Source organism: Yarrowia lipolytica, chromosome 1F (genome assembly GCF_001761485.1).
Source record: "Yarrowia lipolytica chromosome 1F, complete sequence".
In the NCBI taxonomy this organism is placed as follows: Eukaryota; Fungi; Ascomycota; class Dipodascomycetes; order Dipodascales; genus Yarrowia; species Yarrowia lipolytica.
The window spans coordinates 2,712,211-2,735,462 of NC_090775.1; the positions used below are offsets into that span (position 1 = coordinate 2,712,211).

Below are 23,252 nucleotides of genomic sequence, written 5' to 3' on the forward strand. Positions count from 1 at the left end.
TATTTAGAGTATGGTATGATTGTTATGAGAGAGGACTACGACCGGAGAAATTGGTTCGCGTAGGTACTACTGTAGTTAGCTACGAGCAACATGTCCTTGTAGTCCGTAGACACAAGTAGTATCGTATTTAGTGTGTATTGGTACAGCCACTAACGGTGCAAGTACAGTTTGTACTGTAGTGGTGTGTTCTTATTATATAATGCTATTGGATATATGCTGTTTATTCCTCCTCCTCCAGTGTCTGGCCCTCCTTTTCCAGTCTCCAGATTGGTAGACCAACTGTCTTAGGGCTCTTGATGTAAATAGTTTTGGTTGATCGAGCTCCCCCGTCCACGAGGTTGTCGACGATGTTGTTTGCCACTCGATGCGAGTTCTCCTCGATCTCCTTGGCGGTATTGTCTGGCAGGTATCCGACGAGGGCAGTCAGATTAACAGCGCCCTGCTCGCATGCCATTGATCTGGGGAGAGTCACCGACGTGGATCGAAGCAAACCTCGCACCTGTGCCTTGACGTAGTCCGGATCGGCAAACATGTTTGCGTCTCTTGCATCGTCTTCTTTTCCAGGTTGGATGAATCTGATGGGGAACGGCTTAGTCAGATGTCTCAGAGAAATCTTCTTGGACAGTCTATCATAACACTCCACGACCTCCTCGTGGATTCGGGAGTCGGCGACAATCAGATCGAAGTCCTTTCCGACAGACAAGGGGTCCTTTCGCAATTTAGGTCGAAACTTCTTGACCGAAATGATATCAGCAAATGTGTCTTTGGTGCTAGCTTCGTCAGCCTGGAAGATCTCTGCATATTTGGCGGTAGGGTGTGGCACTATGAGCAGTATTTTCGCCTGGGATATCGACTTGTGGATCTTGTGGTGCAGAGGAATGACATAGGGGACTGAAATGTTGTTCATACCTCGCTGCCCGGGAACTCTGACATTGGTTTTGGATGTTGTGGTGACGGTGAGGTGGACGGGAATTCGCTGGTTGGGGTCCTCGGTTAGCTCCTGTTTGGCGGACTTGAACAGTGCCTTAATGGCTGGCTTTTGCGTGAGTTTCATCTTGTCGCTGGTGGTCTGGATTTTTTTGTCATCTTTCGAAAATATTCGAGACCTGCATGTGAGCTGTATGGGTTAGGGGTTGCTAGGGGTAAACTAGTTGAGCTCCTGTCAACTAACTTTAGTTGGCTTTACTTGTGACAACATTGGTATGGTAGGAAGGTTCGGCATGTTATGATGGCCAAGTTGAGGTCATATAGCAGATGATGGAGGACACGGCAATCGTTGCCACAGACAGAATGTTTCATGGAATCACGGCCTATCCGAGCAAATACGACTACAACTACGAGTACTCGCACACGCACCACACGAACAACGCGACACAGCGAGCACTATACACACACCAATCTTCGCCACCAGTCATGAGTTCCCTCGTCCTGACATCGACCGCCTCCAACTTTGTTTGATTGTGGCGTACAACATATCACGGTAAAATAGAGTATGGAAGCAGCCAAGATGTAGCAAACCTGCTGTCCACGTGAGCCACGGGAGATATAATGGTAGCTGGATAGTGTCTGACACTCTCATCTTCCTATACCACTGTCTGCTTTTCAAGCCCACCGCACACAGAGATACAGTACACGTAAAGCCATACAACATCGCGTATAGGCATAGACCAACGGAGGCTACACACAAGAGCACCCCCAGACACTCCCAACAACAAGGTTTTGAGGGGAGTTACCCGGAAAAGTTTTCATCTACAACACTCCTTCCCATCTGCCCAAGGTCGATATTACCCGGTCTCGTTTCGCGAAACGCGGTTTTTGGACAGATACAGGAAAACGCAAAACAGTGTACGCGACGAGCACCACGTGATACAACGCCAGACGCCGCCAGACCACAACGTGACACTCACATCCACACAGCCACCTACACACAAGATGCCCAAGGAGGGTAAGCCCGCGCAGGAAGGCGCACAGGCGCTGCTGGATCTCCAAGACGAAGGCAAGGATCCTCGCAATGTCAAGGATGACAAAAAGACGAGCGATGGCAACAATACCAAGGACGACGTGGGCGAGGAGACCGTCGAGGGCGCTCTGATGCATCTGGTGCGATTCACTCAGGACGAGGAGAAACGCGAAAAGGAGAAGCCCGGTGTTGGTGTCGGTAACAACGGAGGAGCTCCTGCAGGCCAGCAACAACAGCAGCAGCAACAGCAGCAGCAGCAGTACGAAGACATTGCTCATTATGGGGAATTTCTCAACGACAATTCTGACACGCCATGGAACCAGAACCTGTTTTCGGAGCAGTTTGCCGTCGCAGCTGCCACTGCTGCCGGCGAGGGAGACTTCCAGGAAAAATTCAACAAGGAATTCAGCAAGGAGTTCAACAAGGAGTTCAGCAAGGACGAGTTCAACGAGATGGTGGCTGCTGCCGCTGTCGAGATTGGATCTGGAGGCGCTCCCCAGCCTGGCGCAGGTACAGAATCAGACGCACAGGCTCACGGACGGAAACGAAAACGTCAAAAGACGTCGCTCAACCCCAAACAGGACCTGAACGTGGATCCTGTGCTCGAGGGACTCGGAGAGGCCGTCAAGGGAGGAGACAATCTGCTCCTGATGGACGATTTCCGACGAACAGCAGGAGTTCCAGGTCACCCCCACGACCACCCTGTCACGTCACGCGACTACATCATGCCTCCCGAGTCTATGGTCGCGATGCGAAACACCAGCAACGCTCCCAAGGTTGCAGCCTCGAAACGCCCTAATTGGACAGGTGACGGTTCGGAGTCTGGAGGAGCATTTACTCCCGAGGAGATCGAGAAGCTCGAAGAGTATATTGAGGGCTACTGCCAATCCCATGTGTGGGATCGAGAAATGCTTTGCCAGCGAGTGTGGTCCAACGAGCGCAAAAAGGACCATTTCTGGGACTCCATGGCCGGTGTGTTACCCCATCGAACACGTGCTTCTGTATATAAACACGTTCGACGAGCATATCACGTGTACGAGACGCGGGCAAAATGGACTCCTGACCAGGATAAGCGGCTGGGAGACCTGGTGGGTGAAATTGGACCTTGCTGGAAGGACATTGGACAGGTTCTCAACCGAATGCCTGAGGATTGTCGAGATCGGTGGCGAAACTACGTCAAATGCGGTAACAACCGAGCCTCTCATAAATGGACTGCCTCTGAGGAAAACAGACTTTACGAGATTGTTCGTGATATGCTGAGTGCCCAGGGAGAAGTTGGCGGTAACATCAACTGGACTGCTGTTTCCGAACGCATGAACGGAACTCGGTCTCGAATTCAGTGTCGTTACAAATGGAAGAAGCTGAGCAAACGGGGTCCCAACCATCATGCTGCTCTGACAATGACCACTACCGACCACCAGGTGTTCCTCAAGCATCTGGATGTCAATGATTACGCCTCCGAGGAGCAGATTGACTGGCAAACGATCGCTGCCATGGACTCTCGAAACCTATGGGCTGCCAGTGATCTTCAGGAGGCTCTGGAGCGACTCAAAAAGGATGTGCCCGACTGGGACTCGCGAAGTTTCAGGGAAAACATCCAGTTGCTGGCCAAACGGGCTGCGGACGGCGAGAACTTGGGCCAGGCGCAGCTGCCAGGCCAACCGCAACAACTGCCGGGAGCAACGATGGCCGGGGCTTCGATGCAGGGACAGCCCCTGCAAGGTCAGCCAATGGCAGGCCAGCCGTTACCGGGCCAACCACCTCATGGTGGACACGGTCACGACGAAGCGACCGGTATCAAAAAAGATAATAGCAAGGAGTACGAGATGCCGTCGTTCAACTGGCACCAATTGGCCGACGCGCAGATCAGTTAGGGGGATGGAGAAGATGGAGATTGGCTGGCATGCCGAATGTATAATAGATTAGGAGACTTCGGTGTATTATTATTATATTATTATTTATTATTATTATTATTATTATTATTATTATTATTATTTATTATTATTATTATTGATCAAACGGGAGCCCTATAAGTAGAGATGTACAAACACTTAGCTGGCGAGAGTGTAGTGTGGTTGTGTTGTGTTGTAGATGTTTGAGTGAGAGGTGCGTCCATCGTGGCAGTCTGACAGCGTGTATCAGATCGTGGTGTAACTTGTTGCTGAAATGAAACACAGGGTAAAAACAGATACTTGTACAACTACAGTATGTACACCTGTACTCTTTAATGTGTGTGTCTTTCGTTTCGTAGCAGATCAAGTATCTATCGTAAGCACAATATCGTTTTTGTATCAGCTCGCCCGAAGGACAAATACCGAGGTGATTTCGAAAGAGCAAAACTGTTTGCCATAATCAAAGCCATTGGATAATACATCAGAAGCTGGTCTCAGAATCAGCTGCTTCTCTTGGATTGGCACAACTACGAATACAGCACTTGGTATTGTGTGTTGCTTTCCACAAGCTTGACATGTAGTGATTGGATGGCTTTTGAGTCGCCTCACTCCTACTCCACGACTTTTCGTGATACAGAATGTTCTACACAAGTACCTACAGCACCTGTAAGATCGATGGTGGGTTCTCCGCAAGCGATGTCTCATATTCAGAATCAAGGGGAAGTCTTATTGAAGCTTCGTTACGTAGGAGGAGGCAGTGGCAAATTTACCATGACACGTGAAGACCAAAAGAATATAAATCGAGTCGTAATCCACGCTTATCAGGACGGGTTTTCTTGTACCATATGCACCATTCGCACGAGAGTACTTGTTCTTATACCCGTAGCACCTACTCATTCTTGTTAGGCATCTTAGCCTCTCAGCCGTGTAAAGAGCGACTCTTGACAGAACGTGAGTTTATCTCTACAGTACTCATATGGCTACAGTAACTCATTACAAATCTCATTAAGCTTGACGATTTTTAATACAATATCTTACTAGATTTTTTCAAGTTTAGAACTTGGAGAAGGCCTTGTTAGCCTTACCGGTGGCAGGCAGAACTCGGAGAACGTTGAATCGAACGGTCTTGGAGAGAGGTCGGCACTGACCAACGGTAACCATATCGCCGTTCTCGACTCGGAAAGCGGGAGAGACGTGGGCAGCGAGGTTCTTGTGTCGCTTCTCGTATCGGTTGTACTTGGGGATGTAGTGGAGGTACTCTCGTCGGATGATGATGGTTCTGTGCATTTTGGTGGAGACAACCTTACCAGTCAGGATCTTGCCTCGGATAGAAATGTCACCAACAAAGGGGCACTTCTTGTCAATGTAGTCACCGGTGATGGCGGCAGAGGGGGTCTTGAATCCGAGACCGACCTCCTTATACCATCGCTTGGTCTTTCGGTTGACCTTGGACTTGGCGTTCTGGAAGATGTGAGGTTGCTGAGTTAGTTGTGTTCGAGTGATGATAGATAGCTGTACAGCCTGTCATGCTACTATGAGTGCGTGCTGTTTGTCGCAAATGGTCATATCCTCCCGTATCTCGGCCCTGGATGTCTGTCGCGTGATCTCAAATCAATACCAAATGACCACCTGTTGTGACTTGTCGAGTGCACTCGTTGCTCAGCAATTAACAGCTCCTCCTGTCAACAATTCCCTAACTCACCTTCTGGAAAGCTCGCTCGTTCTGGACGTGAAGCTCGGACATTTTGCTGGTCGTACGTTGTTCGGGAGAGGAGAATGCAAACGATGATTTTCAAACTAGAGTGTGCGAGCCTAAAATTTTGCGTCATCACGTGCAGCTGGGACTTTGTGACTGTCGATTCCAAATTGGGACACAAACGGCATATGAAGTTTATTTGGTCGGAGTGTGTGACGATATTAAGGTTTCGGCTAGACGACTTCGATGTTGACTAATGAGATGTCGTAGTTGATATGGTTAGTTGGGATTATAGTTGGGTATCTGGAGTGGAGAGATATCATCCATATCCACACCCACACACGCAATCTTTGCTACATCGGCCCACAATGAGCTATACTAACGCTACGCCACTTCAACCAGCATTCTAGACGATGCATGAAGCGTGCTATGTATCACGTGCACAATGATCGTTATTTCCCTGCTGTCGATAAAGTGAACGTCAGGGTACGAGCTCATACAAGTAGCTATCGTACGAAATACACCAATTAGCTCCAGTAGATCGATGTCTAAGAGGGTTCACGTGATCATGTCATATTATTTCGAATCGCCATTATGAAGTGGCAATAAACTGTGACAACAGTGTCCTTATGAAAGCATGAGTCATTTCAAGTGCTCGTAGTGGCTACTCCTACATCTTCGACCATCAATTGTTACAAGAGGTAGATACGTCGAACCTACTTGCAGATAACACGAAAAAGTGCAGATATGAAGCCACAATTGATAAATATCTCTAATCGAAGTAGAGTACAAGTACGTGAAGTAGATGTAGAGTTGTTACACAACCAACATGACTTCCAGAACGGCGATATCGACTTCCCCGGCATATTCAGCGGGCTCGTTATCCTCTGATACAGCAATATCACTACAAGTACCGCCAACACCGCCAACACCACCATCAGACTACATTACTCCTGCACCAACATCAACACATACGGCGGCCATATTGATGGCTTCAGTGGCGTCGGCAAGAGTTGGAGTGGCCGAGGTAGAGTCGGACTACACACTTCCTGCTCTTTTTATGTGTGTCAGTCTCCCTTTTCTTATCTTTGGTTTCTGGGGTCTTTTAAAGGGGGATCCTGCAGTTGATGAGACTGCTGAGTCCAGTGAGCAGATACGCTTATCCAATGCCTCCAGTGGGTCCGGTGGGTTCAGTAGGAAGCCCACAGAGAAGCCTGACGAAACTTGAATATGTTTTGAGCATCATACGCAGCTCTTGTGTGATGCCATAGACTACGAAGGACATATTTCACTCCATGAAGATGCTTTCTGGACCTGCTTAGTTCATGTGGTGCGAGATGTTGGTCAGGACATGAAAGAAGCAGACTATATTACCAGCACAATACTCGGTACTGTACACATACTGTACCTTTCCTCTAATCAAACGATAATAAGTAGTTTTTTCTTTCTCAGTATTATACACATTCATCTCAGATAGTCTTCGATAGAGTCCATCGTTCCAGTCCAGTCTGCGAAACATACTGTCTTGAGAAGTGTCTGTGTGCATTCTAATTAAATTGCAAGAATTCATTTGATCAATAAGCTATATATCTTCTAGGAATGTATTGAGGATTTGTAACCAAGCCATAATACGAGTACAATTGTACTGCAATGACCGCACTTGTGCGTTTTATTCAGTTGAACATGCGCCAGGCACTTACTTCAGATGGTCCAGAAAAGAACATTACCAGTATAAGTACAAAAACAAAATCTCATTGATTAGTATCTCAGATAAGTGGAGTGTACTATAGTACAAGTACAAGTCCACTTTTTTCTCTCAAAATGACCTCAAACAAGTTTTTTACGGACTCCGATCTTCTCAACATAGATTATTTTTCATGTCGGTTATAGACTCTAAATGAGAGAGTCATGTTCCAGGTTTGAGGGTATTTGACATGGATATAATGAGGTTGTCGTTTTGAAAATCGCTGGTGATGACAAATTGTGTGACAGAATTTGATTTCGGCTTCTGTTCTGGCTTCTATTGCAGGATTAAAACTGATCATGGACAGCCGAGAAAACTATTCTTGAAATCATATTATGGTATGTACATACTCATGCTGTAGTGGTGTAATTTAGCTACTTGACAAAGATTCACCACGATCGATCCAAAGACTGGAATGATAGCCGCAACACAACCAAAAAATGACATCCAAGTAGGTAGCCAATAACCCGTCTCCCATATCTGCTTCGTCTTTTCCACTGCTTGGAAACACAGACTCTGGACTAATGCATGCGTAGACCGTCTATTGTATCACTCATCAGTGTCTCCCGACACTAGTTTTTGGCTTACTAACTGGAGTCTAGACCGTCCCTCGGCGCAAGTATCAGCTTCGGTGCGTTATACAAGCACATTTGAGGGTTGCAGTGTGGAAGAATCGTCTTCAGAGTGTATATATTGATACAATACCACAACAGAGAGAGCGAGAGAGCAACGCCAGCACAACATCCTACGCTGAGGTAACACCATATATATGCACTAATTGTAGCCCTTCTTGATGTCTCTCGCTCTTGTCTTTTCCACGTGGCTGAAGTTGCCCGCGTTTGTAGCACAACGTTGGACGCAAATAGACTCTGCCAATGAGAGATCCGGTTATTTTTCTTACGGGCCTAGAATGGATAAAGTTGAGAGTTTGGCGCACCCCACGAAGTTAGAAAGGAGGGTGAGAGAAGTGGAGGGCGATGTTTGGGGGTGTCTGTGGGGCGTTTGAGACGAAACCAAGTCTTGATACGCGATCAAAGACCCCGAAAGACGCAATTGAGGCCCCAAAATAGCTCTTTTCCGCCGACAACAGCCCAAACACATCCTCTGCAAATCATGCTTAGCTTTGTCACTGTAACTTTGGGTGGTGTGTTTCTTGAGCTGTGGTAGCACCTGAGGCGAGACGGGTCGTGCCTGTAATGGTCCATGTAGTTAACATATCAGGCTCAAATTTCTCACATGACAAATACATACTTCTCTCAGGCAGCCAGCGCAGACAGGAATACACTTGCGCAGTGCAGCTCTTCACCCACTGCTGCATTGTCACGGTCAGGTCATATGCTAAGGATACTATTTGTAGTAGTGCGAGTGCGAGTCTCGAAAGACAAAGTAAGATACTGACTATAGATGAGATAGCAATAAAAAGTGGGTAGTAGCAATGGCGTGTGTTTGAGCTGAGATTAATGCCTGAACACTCTCCTGGGAAATACACACACACCTCTACAAGTAAGGCACTCACCACTACACCCCGCTAGACTTGCCATCATCCTCTGTCGCAACACAAAGCAACCCCTCACCTGCATAATGTAAGACGCCTGGCAGAAACCTAACCACCCCCACTATATATATAACTAGTGGAGGGCCGCAAAGTTGCCTCCTTATACACAAGACACACTCTCAAGATGCGATCTTTCCGAGCAGTCCGAAACTTCTCCACCACCGCCAAGCGCCTCAGCCAGGCCCCCAAGGCCTCCACTCCTAACGCCTCCTCTGGAAACGGCTTTGTGTTGGCCTTTGTGGCCGCCGCCGCTGGAGCCGGTGCCTACTACTACTACGCCAACTCCCCTGCCGCCAAGGTCGAGACCTTCAACGCCACCAAGGCCGACTACCAGAAGGTGTACGACGCTATTGCCGACAAGCTGATTGAGGACGACGACTATGATGATGGATCTTACGGACCCGTCCTCCTGCGACTCGCCTGGCACTCGTCTGGTACCTACAACAAGTCTGATAACAAGTTTGGCTCTTCCGGAGGTACCATGCGATTCAAGCCCGAGGCTTCTCATGCTGCCAACAATGGCCTGGTTAACGCCAGAAACTTCCTCAAGCCCATCCACGAGAAGTTCCCTTGGATCTCCACCGGTGATCTGTACACTCTTGGTGGTGTCACCGCCGTCCAGGAGCTCGGTGGCCCTATCATCCCCTGGAAGCGAGGCCGTGTCGACGAGCCCGAGTCTGCTTCTCCTCCCGATGGATCTCTTCCCGACGCCTCTCAGGGCGCTACTCATGTGCGAAACGTTTTCAACAGACAGGGCTTCAACGACCAGGAGATGGTTGCTTTGATTGGAGCTCACGCTCTCGGCCGATGCCACAAGCAGAACTCTGGCTTCGAGGGCCCCTGGACTTTCTCCCCTACCATGTTCACCAACGATTTCTACAAGCTCCTGCTCGACGATAAGTGGCAGTGGAAGAAGTGGGACGGAAACCCTCAGTACGAGGACGTCAAGACCAAGTCTCTGATGATGCTGCCCACCGACATGGCTCTTGCTACCGACAAGAACTTCAAGAAGTGGGCCACTGCCTACGCTAAGGACCAGGATCTCTTCTTCAAGGACTTTTCTGCTGCATTCTCCAAGATGCTCAACAACGGTGTTGACTTCCCCCAGGGAACTGAGATCTGGGAGTTCAAGCCCAAGAACGCCTAATTCTGGAATTCGGCGATTTAGAAGAGTGCAAGCGCTCGATTAATGTATTGTAAGTTATCCATCATCATTGACAATTGTATTGTAGTGTAGACTTCTGGCTCAGGGTTCAAGCCAAGCCAAGCTTTCTGCAGGGAGAGATGTAATGAACTGTATCGTGTTCGAGACTTCGACGCATTAGCTACAGTATATCCCGTACTACTACTGTATCCCCGAACGAATACACCGAAAGATGTTGAGATGTACTGGCTTGTATTTCATATGATCCGTGTACTTTTAGGGGAGGCAGGTGTGCTGAGATCTCTATAGATAGATAAATACATGCATGTCATAGCTTGGCACCTACTGTACGTGCAGTGTGGTAGTGATACTGAGGTGCTTGTTCCTGGTTGGGGGAAGAGTATTCTTTAGTGTCTATAGATGTCAAACAGTACTTGAACTGAAACTGTCTCAGTGTACACTATTTACTGTGTTGGTGTACATCTTTAGTTCATATTCGAACACCAGAAGTAGCGTAAGTACACACTGTACACTGTAGCACATTATCGTACAAGATGTACTTGGGCTGGTACACACATGTACAAGTAGAGCGAACACGTTATGAGGGGTATTCCCACATTGTCTACTACAAGTACAGTACAGGTATTTGCACCCACTGACTCTCCCATTGACTCTCAACTTCTGGTTTTGTACATGTAATTGTACCTCTGCCGGCTCCATGTTTGCTTGGAATCTGGCAATAATGGGGATGCCAATCTGATCTCACATTTGTACAATTAAGGGATATTGATGATGGGGCCTGGACAGCACAAGTATGATGGATCTCTGCATTTTATAAACATCATAAACGTGGATGCTGCCATTTCAATCGGCTTCTAGCTGCGTTCTACAGTAGATAAATAATTTTTCAAGTTTTGTGAGACCATTGAAGTAGACGAATCGCCGGCTTTCATCTCGATTGTTTCTATCGCATTGTTGTATCATTTTGGTATTTGTAGTTACTGTAAACCCAGTGCTACATGTACTGTATCTCTACTTATACAGTAGTTGGGTAATTGGAATTACAGTATACTGAATCCACCACAGTCAACGGGACTACCTAAAATACACATTCAGGATAGCTACGCTTCTAGATACTGTACACGCACGCTCTGTCAAGCAAAAAAAATAAAAATAAAATAAAATTCGCTATCGCATTTTTCACACATTTCTCCTACAAATTGTTCATTATAAGTAGCGATCCTCCCTCCTGGCTGGTGAAGATGGTCCCATTCAGTCAAGGCAACCTAGGTTTCAACACGGTTGTGGGCTGCACATGACAGACCACTTCAATTTGGCCTTAGTAAGCACTAATACGAAATGTGAAGACAATATATATTCCAAATTTTGTCCACTAATTGATTTATTGCTTCAATTCCCCCCAAACCTGCCAGATTACTCACTTATCATCGCCCCTCAATGAACCTCATTTTATACCCTAACCCTAAATCACCACTGGCGGCAACCTTGAAAACATCCATCACCACTTCCTACGAGTAGAGGATTTGCACGACATCACAATCAACAATGGACGAAAACATGACGGATGCGACTAAGTCGCCGTCGCAGCCTTCGTCCGTGGACATGACGTTTGTGGCCAATTTTTTCGATCTCGATGAGGCAACTGTGCAGCAGCTACCTCACGGTCTGTCTCACAAGCTGGCGTCTCAGGCCCAGCAGTTCGAGCTTCTCAAGAGTGAAAAGATGATGGCGGAGGTGAATTTTGGTGAGTAAAAACAATCAAGAAAAGTATTGCCGAAACTAAGGTGCTACTCGCTCTCAACAGAAACTAACACAGAACAATCGACACACAGTCTCAACTCGAAACTGAAGACTATCAAATCCCAACTTGCCCAGGCCAAGGAGAATGAGGATGAACTCTCTTCGGAGATTGCAACTCTCAAGGCCGAGGCCAAGTCGTTCGAGGAGGCCAAAGAGTCCATGGCCTCTGCTTCTGAGCGATCAGGAGCAGTTGTCGAAAGCCTAAGAAGCGACATTGCGCTACTCGAAAACGAAAAACGACGTCTTCTTGAGAGCCTGGAATCTCGGGGAGGTGACTTTGTGTCTCTTCGTGCGGATCTCGAGGCTGCACAGGCCAAGAACGGAGAACATCGACGAGTGATTGTGGAGCTGGAGGCACAGGTGCAGAAGGAACATGCGGCAGTGCTGCAGGCGCGGTTCAAGGAGGAGCAGCTCAAGCAGGAGACACAGCAGCTCAAAAAGAGTAACGCATGGTTGGACGAGGAGCTCAAGACCAAGCAGGAGGAACACAGCAGCTTTCGACGAGATAAGGCACAGCTGGTGGCCCGGTTACAGGCCGAGGTGGAGCAGACGGCAGCCGAGCGAGATGGCTTACGTGCTTCTCTTGACACGGCTCGATCGAGCAACAACACCGTGTCTGCCAAGGTCGATGAGCTATTGACTCGAAACAAGCAGCTGCAGGATGCAGCCGCGTTGGCTGAGGAGAATTTCCGACGAGAAATGTCTGCTCAAAAACGGCTGGCTGAGCTATACGAGAAGTCAGCGTCAGATGCCAAGGCTCGAGTCAACGAGCTGGAAAATGGAGGAAACGTAAAGCTGCGAGCTGCAGTGGAAGAGGAGCGGGCCAAAAGTGCGTCTTTGGAGGCCAAACTGGAGGCGGTCGAGAAGCAGCTTCAGGAGATTCATGGATCCTCGAGTACATCTTCCTTTGCTAACGGCACACCTGCTCCTTCTACGCCTCTTCGGGGAGGTCTCATTCCTGGCGGAGGAAATGGTACTCCCTTTTCCCCGTCTGCCAAAATTGTTTCCGAGCTCAACCGGGGTGGAATCTCTCTTGTGCAACTCTACGCTGACTATCAGGATGTGTGCAAGCGTCTGGAAAAGGAGCGAAGCCGAAACGACGAGCTGCAGAGCGACTTTGACAGACTGCTGGAGGAAATGGAACAACACACGCCTGCCATTCTGGCTGAGCGAGACGAGTGTAAGCGTCTGGAGGGTGAACTGGTGCAGTTGAGTGTGCAGCTGCAGGAGGTGTCTGAGTCACGTGAAAAGCTGGCTGCAGGCACAGAAAAGGCCGAGGTAACTGCTAGAGACGGCCAGCGCGAGATCAAGCTGTTACAGCAGCAACTTGGGGATGCCTCTCGGCAGATCCAGCATCTGCTTGTTCAGCAGAAGATGCGGGAGGGCAACTCTGGCCCTCTGACTGTGGCTGAGCGAGAAGCTCTCAATGGCATGCTTTCTGGTGAGCTGGACGTGTCTGATACTGATAAAGTCATCAGTGAACGCCTTGTTGTGTTTGCTGATATCATTGGCATGCAGAAGCAGAATGAGCGACTTCTTAAAATCTCCAGGGAGCTTGGTCAGAAGCTGGAAGCTAAGGAGTCTGAAACTCGAGACAAGATGGCCAACGTGGAGTCTGCAGCTATACAGGAAGCGCACGATGCTCTCGAATCTGTTGTGGGCGACATGGAGCGTCTTCAGAGCCGATTCGAGGCTGTTTCGAGAGAACGAGACATGTTCCGGCGTATTGCTGGCGACAAGGAGAATGGAGGAGTTGGTGCTAACAACAATGCCGTCACTGTTACTTCTTCTTCTGCTTCTGACGGCTCTCTTGAGGCTGAGTGGAATGCTTATAGGACTGAAACTAACGCTACAATCAAGTCTCTCAACACTCAGATCACGTCTCTGTCTGATGAGCGACATAGTCTGCAGATCAACCTGTCCAAGGCCGAGAGCCAGTGTGTTCTTCTTGGTGAGCGTCTTCAAAATCTCAAAACGAACAGCGAGACTACTCGACAGGAGCGAGAACAGCTTCGACAGCGAGTTGAGCAGCTCCAAGAGGCCGCCACTCGACAAGAAATTCGAACCCAAGCTGCCACAGAGGATGTGGTGTCTGCCAGATCTACCTGTGATCAGCTTCGAGGAGAAGTGTCCAACTTACAGGCCGAGAAGCGAGTGTGGAAGTCTATTGAGCAGCGTATCACCAAGGATAATTCTGAGCTGATGGATGAGAAGACCAGACTGAACGGTGTTATCGCCCAGATGCAGGTTACCGAATCTGAGCGGTCCATGCAGGAGGGAGAGTCTCGGAAGCGACTTGTTTCACAGCTGGAGGCTCTGGAACAGAGCAAGAGTTCCACAGAAAAGCAGCTGGAGGAGGCCCGAGGAGAGCTCAAAAAGGTGTCTGATCGACGAGACATTGAGCAGGTGCAGTACCAGGAGCGAGTCGATGCCCTCAACAAGGAGACTGGAGTTGCTCGGGAGCATCTTGCCGTCGCCAAGGCCGAAGTTTCTTCTCTCAAGGAGCGGAACGCTTCTCTGGAGAGCCAGGTGATATCGTTGACTCAACAGGTTGCTGTCCTTCAGCAACAGAATGAGGGCGATGAGGCTACCCAGCTTGGTCGACTCAAGAGTGAGCTTGTTTCTGCCCAGAACGAGCTGTCTACTGCCAAATCCGAGCTTGCTGCTGCCAACGCTCAGGTTGAACAGTTCAAGGGGCTTGCTCAGGCTGCCGAGGAAGGTCTGGACAACATGGTGGCTTCTCATGACGAGTACAAGAAGTCGATTGAGGCACAGTTGGAGACCCAAACAAAGTCTGTGGCTGGTCTGGAGGAGCAGAACAAGGTGCTCTCCGAGGAGCTCAAGCTTGCACAAGGCGAGATTGATGTGTTGCAACGACAGGAGGGAGAGCACATCAGTGCTGTTGTCAACGAGAAGAAGGCTCTGCTATCACAGATTGAGTCTCTTAAGGCAGAGACTTCCACTCTGTCTTCTCAGACTGCCGAGTTGAAGAACCAGCTTCAGGAGACCGCCGTCAACTGTGCCACTTACCAGTCCAACTATGAGACTGAACTGGTAAAGCATGCCGAGGCTGCCAACTCTCTCACTGCCCTTCGATCTCAATTCAATGAGGTCAAGACCCAAATTGCGGTGTCTGCTGCTGAAGCTAAGTCTGCCAAGGACCAGCTTGAGTCTGCTTCCGACTCCTGGGAGACTCAGAAGACTGCTCTCGAGGGGGAGGTTGCCAAGCTGAAGTCTCGAGTCGACGATGTTATTTCTCAGAACAATCTTCTTCTGGACAGTCTCGAGACCCGAAAGTCTGGAGGGGACACTTCTGGAGAATCCACCACTACTAATACTGACGTTGTCACTTACTTGCGTCAGGAGAAGGAGATCATTGAGACCCAGCATGAGCTGGCTATCCAGGAGAACAAGCGTCTCCAGGCTCGACTAGATCACGTGAGTGTTTCTCTCGATGAGGCTCGTTCTGATCTGGAGCGACTCAAGGCCTCTATTAATGATGGAGCCAAGTCCGAGAGTGCTCGTCAGGAGCTTGCCGACAAAATGGAACAGCTCAGTGTGTTCCGAGAGTCCAACAAAACCCTTCGAATGGAATGCGAGGCTTCCAACAAGGAGGTTTCACGTCTCCAGGCTACCATTTCCACTCTGGAGGCCAAATTGGAGCCGTTTGAGAACCAGCTGAGTGACCGTGAGGCCGAGATTGAGGCTCAGAAGGGCGAGATCTCGCTACTCAAGGAGGACAATGAGCGGTGGAAGGCACGAACTCAGCAGATTCTGCAGCGACACGAGCGTGTGGATCCTGCCGAGCTCGAAAGCGCCAAGAAGGATCTCAAGACTAAGGAGACAGAGCTCGAAAGTGCCAAGAAGGATCTCGAGACCAAGGAGACGGAGCTTGAGGAGGTCAAGAAGACCCTCGAGGCGACCAAGTCTCGTCTTGACCGACTGAAGGAGGAGGCCAGCCGAAAGCTCAAGCATGCCCAGCAGGCCAAGAACGCTGCTCAGCAGGAACTTGTGACTGCCCAGGCTGCGCTTGCTGAAGCTCAGAAGGCCGGATCGGCTGGTTCCGAAGCCCACACAGCTGAGGTGGAGACTCTGCAACAGCAGGTTCAGAAGCTGACGGCTGACCTTGAACAGGCTACTGCCAAGGCCTACGAGACCCAGACCCAACTGGATGCTGCCAATGCGCAGGTTGCCGAGGGTCAATCCAAGCTCGAGGCTGCTACTGCACAGATCAACGAATCGCAGTCCAAGTTGCATGCTGCTTCTGCCGAACTTAACAAGGCCAAGGAGGAGGCTGCTACTACTGCAAGCGAGTTTGCCAGCTACAAGACGAAGGCCGAGTCCAATACAAATGCTGCAGAAGCTCCTACAGAGCCTGTTGTTCAGCAGCCTGTGGTCCAGCCCGCTCAGAGCGAGGACCTCAGCAATGAACTCACTTCTGCTCGAGCTGAGATTGAAGCTCTGAAGAAGGAGGTTGATAGTGCTCGATCTGCTGCTGCCACTGTTGCAGCCGAGGCTGCCACCACCAAGGAAAACGATGGTGAAGGTACCACCACTACCGTAGTGGCAGACGCTTCCACCGAGACGGCTCCCACCGTGGCTACTTCCGCCGCCACCCAGGCGGAACTCGAGGCTATGTCTCAGAAGATTGCAGCTCTTGAGAAGGAGCTGGCCCAGAAGGAGGAGGAGCTTAAGAACGCTCCTGTTCCGGAAGCCGTCAAGGCCCAGATTGTATCTCTTGAGGAGAAGGTGACTCAGCTCGAGACGGAGAAGAAGACAGTTGAGACCGAACTTGCACAGGTTCGAGAGGAGCTCAAGCAGGCCCAGGAGACTGCTACCAAGACGTCTGTCGAAGGCGCTCCTCAGTCTCCTCCTTCTGACGAGGCCTACAGACTGCAAGTAAAGGAGGAGCTGTTGGCTTCGATCCAGAAGGATCATGAGGAGGAGATCCAGAGACTGCGAGCCCAGTGGCAGGCCCCTCTGGACGACTGGAAGACTAGAATCCGAAAGCAGGCCAACGACAAGGTCAAGGAGAAGATCGACGCCATCAACGCCGAGTGGAAGGGTAAGATGGATGCTCTGAGCACAGAGTGCGAGGAGAAGCTCAAACAAAAAGATGCTGAGATCAACCAGTCTAACCCCGAGTTTCAGGAGCGACTCAAGGCGGAGATTGAGAGTGCTCGAAACTCAGAGCGAAAGATGGCAGAGATGCGTCAAAAGCTGCTCAGCAGTAAGGTGGCCAAGCTGGAGGCCGAACTCAAGAGCCAATCCGAGGGCGGCTTGGCTGGTGTGCCCACTGCTCCTGCCTCCAGCATCTCAGTTCCTGGTATGGCTGCTCGACCCCAAAGCCGAATTCCCGGCCCTACTATTCGTGGAGGACGAGGTGGCCGAGGTGGACTTCTGCAGCCTCAGCGACCCAGCATTGTGCGACCGGGATCTATTCCTGTGCCTGTGGCTGGTGTCAATCCGTTCGTTCCTGGTTCTGTGCCTGGGTCCACCACTGCTCCTGCTGCTGAGTCTACTTTCAACAACTCTGGTGTTCCCCCTGGAGCTCCTACTGGTCCTGGAGGAGGATCTGCCAAGCGGCCTCTTTCTGGAGAACAGCCTGATGCTCAGAAGAAGCGCCGAGATGATTAGAGAGGATGGGAGCTGGAGGAGGATGATATGGAATGGAAGGGGGTGTATTATTAATGTATTGTTTAATGAAATTGTATATTTGTAACATGTATAAACATGTATAGATAGGCTTCAAGTACATACTCGTACTCGTACATGGAATAAATGAATATTAAATTGAATATTGAAGAGATAAATTATGCAAAGGAGCGTGGGCCTGTGACAACGGGACTTGCTTGTAAGACGATGGTGTACTTGGACAGCGAGGGCGAGAATGTATGCCTTTCACAATAAAACACGTGCGTATATCATTTCTTGATACAATGAGTGACAATCATTAGCTAGTCGAACTGTTTCAACTTTAGTCGGCATAGTTCACGTGCTGTAGACTCTTAAAAAAGCAGAGCTGCGAAACCAACCATGACCACTGTTCCAGCAACGGCCAGAGAGGTGGCTCCGTTGGCATTGGCAGGGGCAGACGAGGCAGGGGAGGCCGAAGATGCTGCGTCAGACTTGGAATTGGATGGAGCCGAGGTAGAGTCAGCCGTAGCTGCTCTTCCAGAAGAGGCGGCTCCAGAAGAAGCGGTAGCAGAGGCCAGACCGGAAGCAGAGCCGCCGTTGGACACCTCCTTGTTGCTGGCAGCCTCAGATCCGCTCTGAGGGGTGATATATGTTCGAATGGGGTGGATGTGAGAGACGGAGGGGTCTGTGGAGCCATTTCCAGCTGCGACGGTGGAGGTCACCACAGAGGCTGTAGTAGTGACATTGATGGCACCAGGGGTGATGATGGTGTTAACGGGATGGATGGGGGCCACTGAGTTGACTGACGACATGTTGTAACTGAGGTGTGGAGGGGTTGAACAATGGTTATGTTAATTCTCGTACGGTATAAAGAGATCGGCAACACAAAATAATGTTGCCAGTACAAGTACAATTCGTTAACCCGCTTAAACGAAAGTTAAAAGTGTTCGGGGAAGGGATATTGGAAGCCGAAAGGGTGTGAAAATAAAAAATTGAAAATAAATGGTTCACTAACACACCACAATACACACCCGACACTTTTTTCTTTTATTCTAAGAGCAATATCCGCCACTATTTCTCGAGCGCAATTTATCTTCCTGCACCTTAAGCAGCTGATTGTGGCGATTAAACTACTCAATTGCATATATGTCGATGGCTGGAAGGAGGTTGGAGGTGGGCAATTTATTTATGACTACGCTGTAGAGGTGGTGGTATATTATCGCAGACAAACAATCTCAAGATTGATTGATTTATGGTAGCTCATTATTTCACTCAACTGTCAGGAAAACTTCCTCTCGTGCTGTATAAGTAGTGCTCTATCGTCTACTGTACCCACCTTTTTCCACTCCCAATATCACGGCAAAGTTATAATTAAATGAATGTATATGCAAAAAAAAAAAAAAATGGTATCATGTTGTTGGCCAAAAACACCAGAGGCCACTGATCTTCACAGAAAAAGTAATGACTGACAGTACAGTAACGTTACACCATGTAATAGGAGCTACGATGAATATGAGTATGAATATACAGTATAAAGTAAGATGTTTGTTTTAATACACACTGCCCGTATATATACACATTGACGACTACAATACCTTCAATGTGCCTCTCTTTCCATACAGCCGGTTATCTGCATCTCCTGATGTACAGGCTACATAATTCAAGTGCTGTACCGAAACACTCCAAATATGGTCCTGAGATAATAAAACCTTAATCATCGAACGAAGGGGCAGAACATAAAGAACACCAACGACACCACGGGTACCCACAAGTACACGCGGCAGGCCCTGTTCAATACTCTAATAATATATATTTGTTATACGTTGTGTTCATTTTTTGTGTTTGTTGCTATCCAAAACCCCGGACTCTATTTACATGTCCTTCTTGATCTTGGAAACGTGCGGTGCGATGGTCACTCCAGCAACTAAAACGCCAGAGAGGTACTCTAACACCATCATGAACAGACTGAGACCACTGGCGATACAGTAGTGTGAAATACCAGTGCCAATGTCGAGCCATGAGCCCTCATCGACAACCAGATAGAAGAAGTTGAGTGTCAGAATGTCGGAGACACACAAGACCATGGAGAACAGCGCCGAAGGAGGAACTCCAAGCTTCAGGTTCAAGATGCCCAGACATGCAGATAGGACAGCAAACGGCACCAAGATCTTGAACATGAGCAGAGCACCCATGGAGAAGGGGTCAAATACAGGAATCAATCGGTACACAGAGTCCAGAGAGAAAGACGAAATGGAGGCAATGTTTCCAATACCGAAGAAACCAATCTGGGACATGAAGAAGGTGAACAAAGCCATTCGGAAGTCACCAGGAGTAAGATCAGCCCGGGTCTGGGGTGTCACTCGGGCATCTCGCATTTGAGTCTCAAGCTCAATCCAGATGACAAGGATAGCAAAGAAACAGACGTAGAAGAATCCCTCCCACGAGATGGTGAGGATGACAAAGGTAGGTCCAAATGCCAGGAAGATGATGAGCAGACGCAGTCTGTAGTCCTTGGCATCAGATCCCAGGAAGTGTAAGAAGGGCACTGCAAGGGAGAGAAGAAGAGAGATCCATCCTCCAACCTGAGAAAACAGAGGAAGACCGTTTCGAGCAGTAAGAGACTCAACGGACTCTCGAGTGAAGTACATGGTTGCAACAACGAGAAGGATCTGAGCAAAGAGAACGCAAACAGTGGAGGCCGCAAGAGCAAGTTTTCGCTGCAGATGAATAGTGAACACCAGTCCAATGACCAGCATGAGGGCACCAGAAAGCAGAATCTGCTCAATAGACTCCACCTTCACGACCTCCAGAAGTGTGAAGGAAGACATGATTGCGCACATGACAACCCAGGCAAGAGTAGTGGGCCATTCTCGCTTGGCAACAGTGAAGTTGTGCACAAAGGGCCACAGAGTAGCGAGTCCGAAACAAACAGAGAATATCTCTCGGTGGAAGTACCCGTAAACAATGGCCTCAAGGAGAACAAGAGAGAGACCAATGTCCAAAATAGCAGCAAGAGCTGGAGCCTTAGAGGTAGATCGTCGTGCCAGAATGGAGATACCCTCGGCAACAGCAGTTCGCCTCTGCAAGACAGCCTCCCAGAAGACAACAGGAAAGACAGCGTAGAGGTGGTAGTGGAGAGGAGACTTCTGGAAAACGAAGAAGCCTGAAAGAATGGCCAGGGCAACGTAGGCAACTCCCTTGAGAGGAAGAGACGTGGTAAAAGGCTTGTCGGACTGAACCACGAAGGCAAGCAGGTAAGAGCAGAAGGCAACAGCAATCCATCCAAAGAAGCCTATGGTCACCAGGGTTCGCAGGAACAGCCAATTGTAGGTCTGAAGGTACTTAAGGCCGGTGATGGCATATGTCATGAGTTCCTCAGAGGCAACAATCGACTCCTGGTCGAGTCCCTGGGCAATCAGCTCGTCGATATGGGCCAGTCTCTCATCGATGGTCTTTCCAGCATCAGAGAGGGGAGGGTAAGGCTTGAAAATGATCTGGGAACCCTTCTGCTGCTCTTCCTTGACTAGGTACTGCTCCACAAGAGCAAGAGCGTTGTTTCGGATAGCCAGAGCCTTGGTCTCAGAAGTAGCGTTCACAAAAGCCAGAGGAAGCTCTCCGACAGAGTTAGAGGGGTAGTTGAGACCCACAAGGTACGACATAAGAGAGGCGATATCAGCCTGGTTGACGTCATTTCGCTTGACAGGCAGATCCCAGACCTCTGAGTAGTCGTCGTGATTACCCTTGTCTTCGAAGGCGGGGATTGGCTTGTTAACTCCAGCTCCCCAAGCGATGAGAGGAGTTCGAGTGTTATCAGGGTGACCGTCACCGTGTGAACCCCAATCGGACATGCCGTGATCGGCCGTAAACACCCAAGCGGTCTGTTCGTCATCGTTGTAGAACTTGTTCACCTTGTCCACCAACTTCTCGATGTTCTCATCAATGTACTTGATGTTATCGTAATACTCAGCCGAGTAGGGTCGGTAAGAATGACCAGCAGTGTCGATTCCAAGCAGATGCAGGAAGAAGACGGTCTTGTCGGATCTCAATTGGTCGTTCAGAGTCTTGTTGGTCTTTGATTTATCGAAGATCTCGTCCAGGTGGTCGAAAACGAACGCGTCAAGCTCAATAGAACCCTTTGTGAAATCCTCAAAGTCGTGGCCATACATGATAGCATCAATTCGCGATTGATCCTCGGCTCCATGCTTGAACATGGGCAAGATATCGGGAGATCCAAGCGAGTAAGTGTGTCTGGACTGGTTGAAAACGGAGTCAAAGTCCACAGGGTTTTCCTTCCATCCCTTTGTGACGGCACTCACGTCCTCGTAGAAGCCTGCAATGAGCGCCACATGGCCAGGACGACTTTCTGTGGGCATTCGGGTGTGTGAGATGCCAAAAGTCGCGTCGGACATGACCTTTGAACGCAAAAAAGGAGCCAGGTACTCGGACTCGCCAGTTGTGGGATGTCGCACCTTCTCAAAGGCCTTGTCGGCTCTCAGACCGTCTCCCACAATGAGGAACAGCCGCTTGGCAGGCGGAGTAGCGGTACTCTGGTGATGCTTCATGCCATGGATCAAGGGCGACACAAAGTAGATGTCGAAGATTGACCACATGAAGGCCACATGGAAAATGACTCCCACCAGCAGCACCAGCTTCTTGTTGAGCGATATCATCTTATCTGGGCAATATGGTGATTTGGCGAATCGTCAAGCACAAAAAGGACCTTAGTGGTGAATGCTGCATGAACCACGTCTACACGTGGGATAGGGTTGTAAGGGGTCAGATGTGGGGTGTGTACGGAAGGTGCTAGCAGAAGAACCAGCTTGAGCCAGTCTAGTGGATCTGAGGGACCCCAGGGACGTACATTAGATTATGGATCATCCTCTTTTACATCTAAGTAAGTTGATTCAGTAGGCTACGTGTCAAGTGAAAAAAACACGCGTGTTCCACGAAATCAGAGTATTAGGTTCTGTTGTACTTGTTCTGTAGTCCCACTTCGAGATCGGAAATAGAATCTAAATTTAATTGCGTATATACGGATGATTTACTAGAATATATCATAGTAATTCGAATTAAATTGAGAGAAATGTGGGAGTTGACACAATCGTTGTCAGAGGGTCACATACGACTTTTTATATACAATATTTTGTATTATTGACTTTGCACCAATGCCATACAGTAAAACATGTATAGACATCACTTATTATCTCTTGTTCTTCGTAATGCCAGTGCATTCGTATAACAGCTACAAGTACATACTGTACAGTAGTTGTACTCGTAAAGGACATATACGTAGTACACGTTTTAGTTGACGTGTCGGGTTGCAAGTGCTTGTACAATACTTGTATCATATAAAGCAATATGAAGGCCTAACGACCAGATGGAATTCTTACTCGAAGAGCAAACGGCTGCACAGGTACACACGGTTCTTGTTATATTTTTTACGTATGACTTTTGTTGTACGCAAGATAATACTGTAGTTCAAGTACAGTAGTTTGAAAGTTACTGTATAATTAAATGAATGTATATGCAGGAAAAAACAAACGATGTTGAACAAGTAGAACACCATCTGACTGGCAATGGAGGCGAATATAACATATCTGGGGCACTCTGTTCCACTCCCACTTTACTTCGGAACTAATTCGAATCAGATATACTTGTACCTTCCAGCATATCGAAAAGTACACCCACAGCCCTTCCATGTTAGCCACTGTCGAGTTGGCTGAATTTAGGACACTGACCAGCCACTGAGAGTATAAGCTGCCACCCACCCACTACTGTATATAGACACGTTACAAACCATAGA

General features: G+C 48.8%; 7 protein-coding genes across 7 annotated transcripts; 3 read left to right on the plus strand and 4 right to left on the minus strand.

Moving 5' to 3' along the window:
• Positions 1-220: 220 nt before the first annotated feature.
• Positions 221-1,054, minus strand: YALI1_F27132g (uncharacterized protein; the record flags this gene model as incomplete). The annotated part of the gene is made up of 1 exon (XM_505663.3): positions 221-1,054. One exon carries the CDS (start codon positions 1,052-1,054, stop codon positions 221-223), a length of 834 nt encoding a protein of 277 aa, XP_505663.1.
• Positions 1,055-1,932: 878 nt separating this feature from the next.
• Positions 1,933-3,834, plus strand: YALI1_F27141g (uncharacterized protein; the record flags this gene model as incomplete). The annotated part of the gene is made up of 1 exon (XM_505664.3): positions 1,933-3,834. One exon carries the CDS (start codon positions 1,933-1,935, stop codon positions 3,832-3,834), a length of 1,902 nt encoding a protein of 633 aa, XP_505664.2.
• Positions 3,835-4,905: 1,071 nt separating this feature from the next.
• YALI1_F27175g (40S ribosomal protein uS17) lies at positions 4,906-5,596 on the minus strand (the record flags this gene model as incomplete). Its single annotated transcript, XM_505665.3, has 2 exons — positions 4,906-5,331; positions 5,555-5,596. The coding sequence occupies 2 exons, from the start codon at positions 5,594-5,596 to the stop codon at positions 4,906-4,908; spliced, it is 468 nt and encodes a 155-aa protein (XP_505665.1).
• Positions 5,597-8,971: 3,375 nt separating this feature from the next.
• YALI1_F27211g (uncharacterized protein) lies at positions 8,972-9,994 on the plus strand (the record flags this gene model as incomplete). The annotated part of the gene is made up of 1 exon (XM_505666.3): positions 8,972-9,994. The coding sequence occupies one exon, from the start codon at positions 8,972-8,974 to the stop codon at positions 9,992-9,994; it is 1,023 nt and encodes a 340-aa protein (XP_505666.1).
• Positions 9,995-11,557: 1,563 nt separating this feature from the next.
• YALI1_F27237g (uncharacterized protein) lies at positions 11,558-17,449 on the plus strand (the record flags this gene model as incomplete). The annotated part of the gene is made up of 2 exons (XM_505667.3): positions 11,558-11,756; positions 11,829-17,449. The coding sequence occupies 2 exons, from the start codon at positions 11,558-11,560 to the stop codon at positions 17,447-17,449; spliced, it is 5,820 nt and encodes a 1,939-aa protein (XP_505667.2).
• Positions 17,450-17,820: 371 nt separating this feature from the next.
• Positions 17,821-18,261, minus strand: YALI1_F27304g (uncharacterized protein; the record flags this gene model as incomplete). Its single annotated transcript, XM_505668.3, has 1 exon — positions 17,821-18,261. The coding sequence occupies one exon, from the start codon at positions 18,259-18,261 to the stop codon at positions 17,821-17,823; it is 441 nt and encodes a 146-aa protein (XP_505668.2).
• Positions 18,262-19,320: 1,059 nt separating this feature from the next.
• Positions 19,321-22,119, minus strand: YALI1_F27343g (uncharacterized protein; the record flags this gene model as incomplete). The annotated part of the gene is made up of 1 exon (XM_505669.3): positions 19,321-22,119. One exon carries the CDS (start codon positions 22,117-22,119, stop codon positions 19,321-19,323), a length of 2,799 nt encoding a protein of 932 aa, XP_505669.2.
• Positions 22,120-23,252: the final 1,133 nt, after the last annotated feature.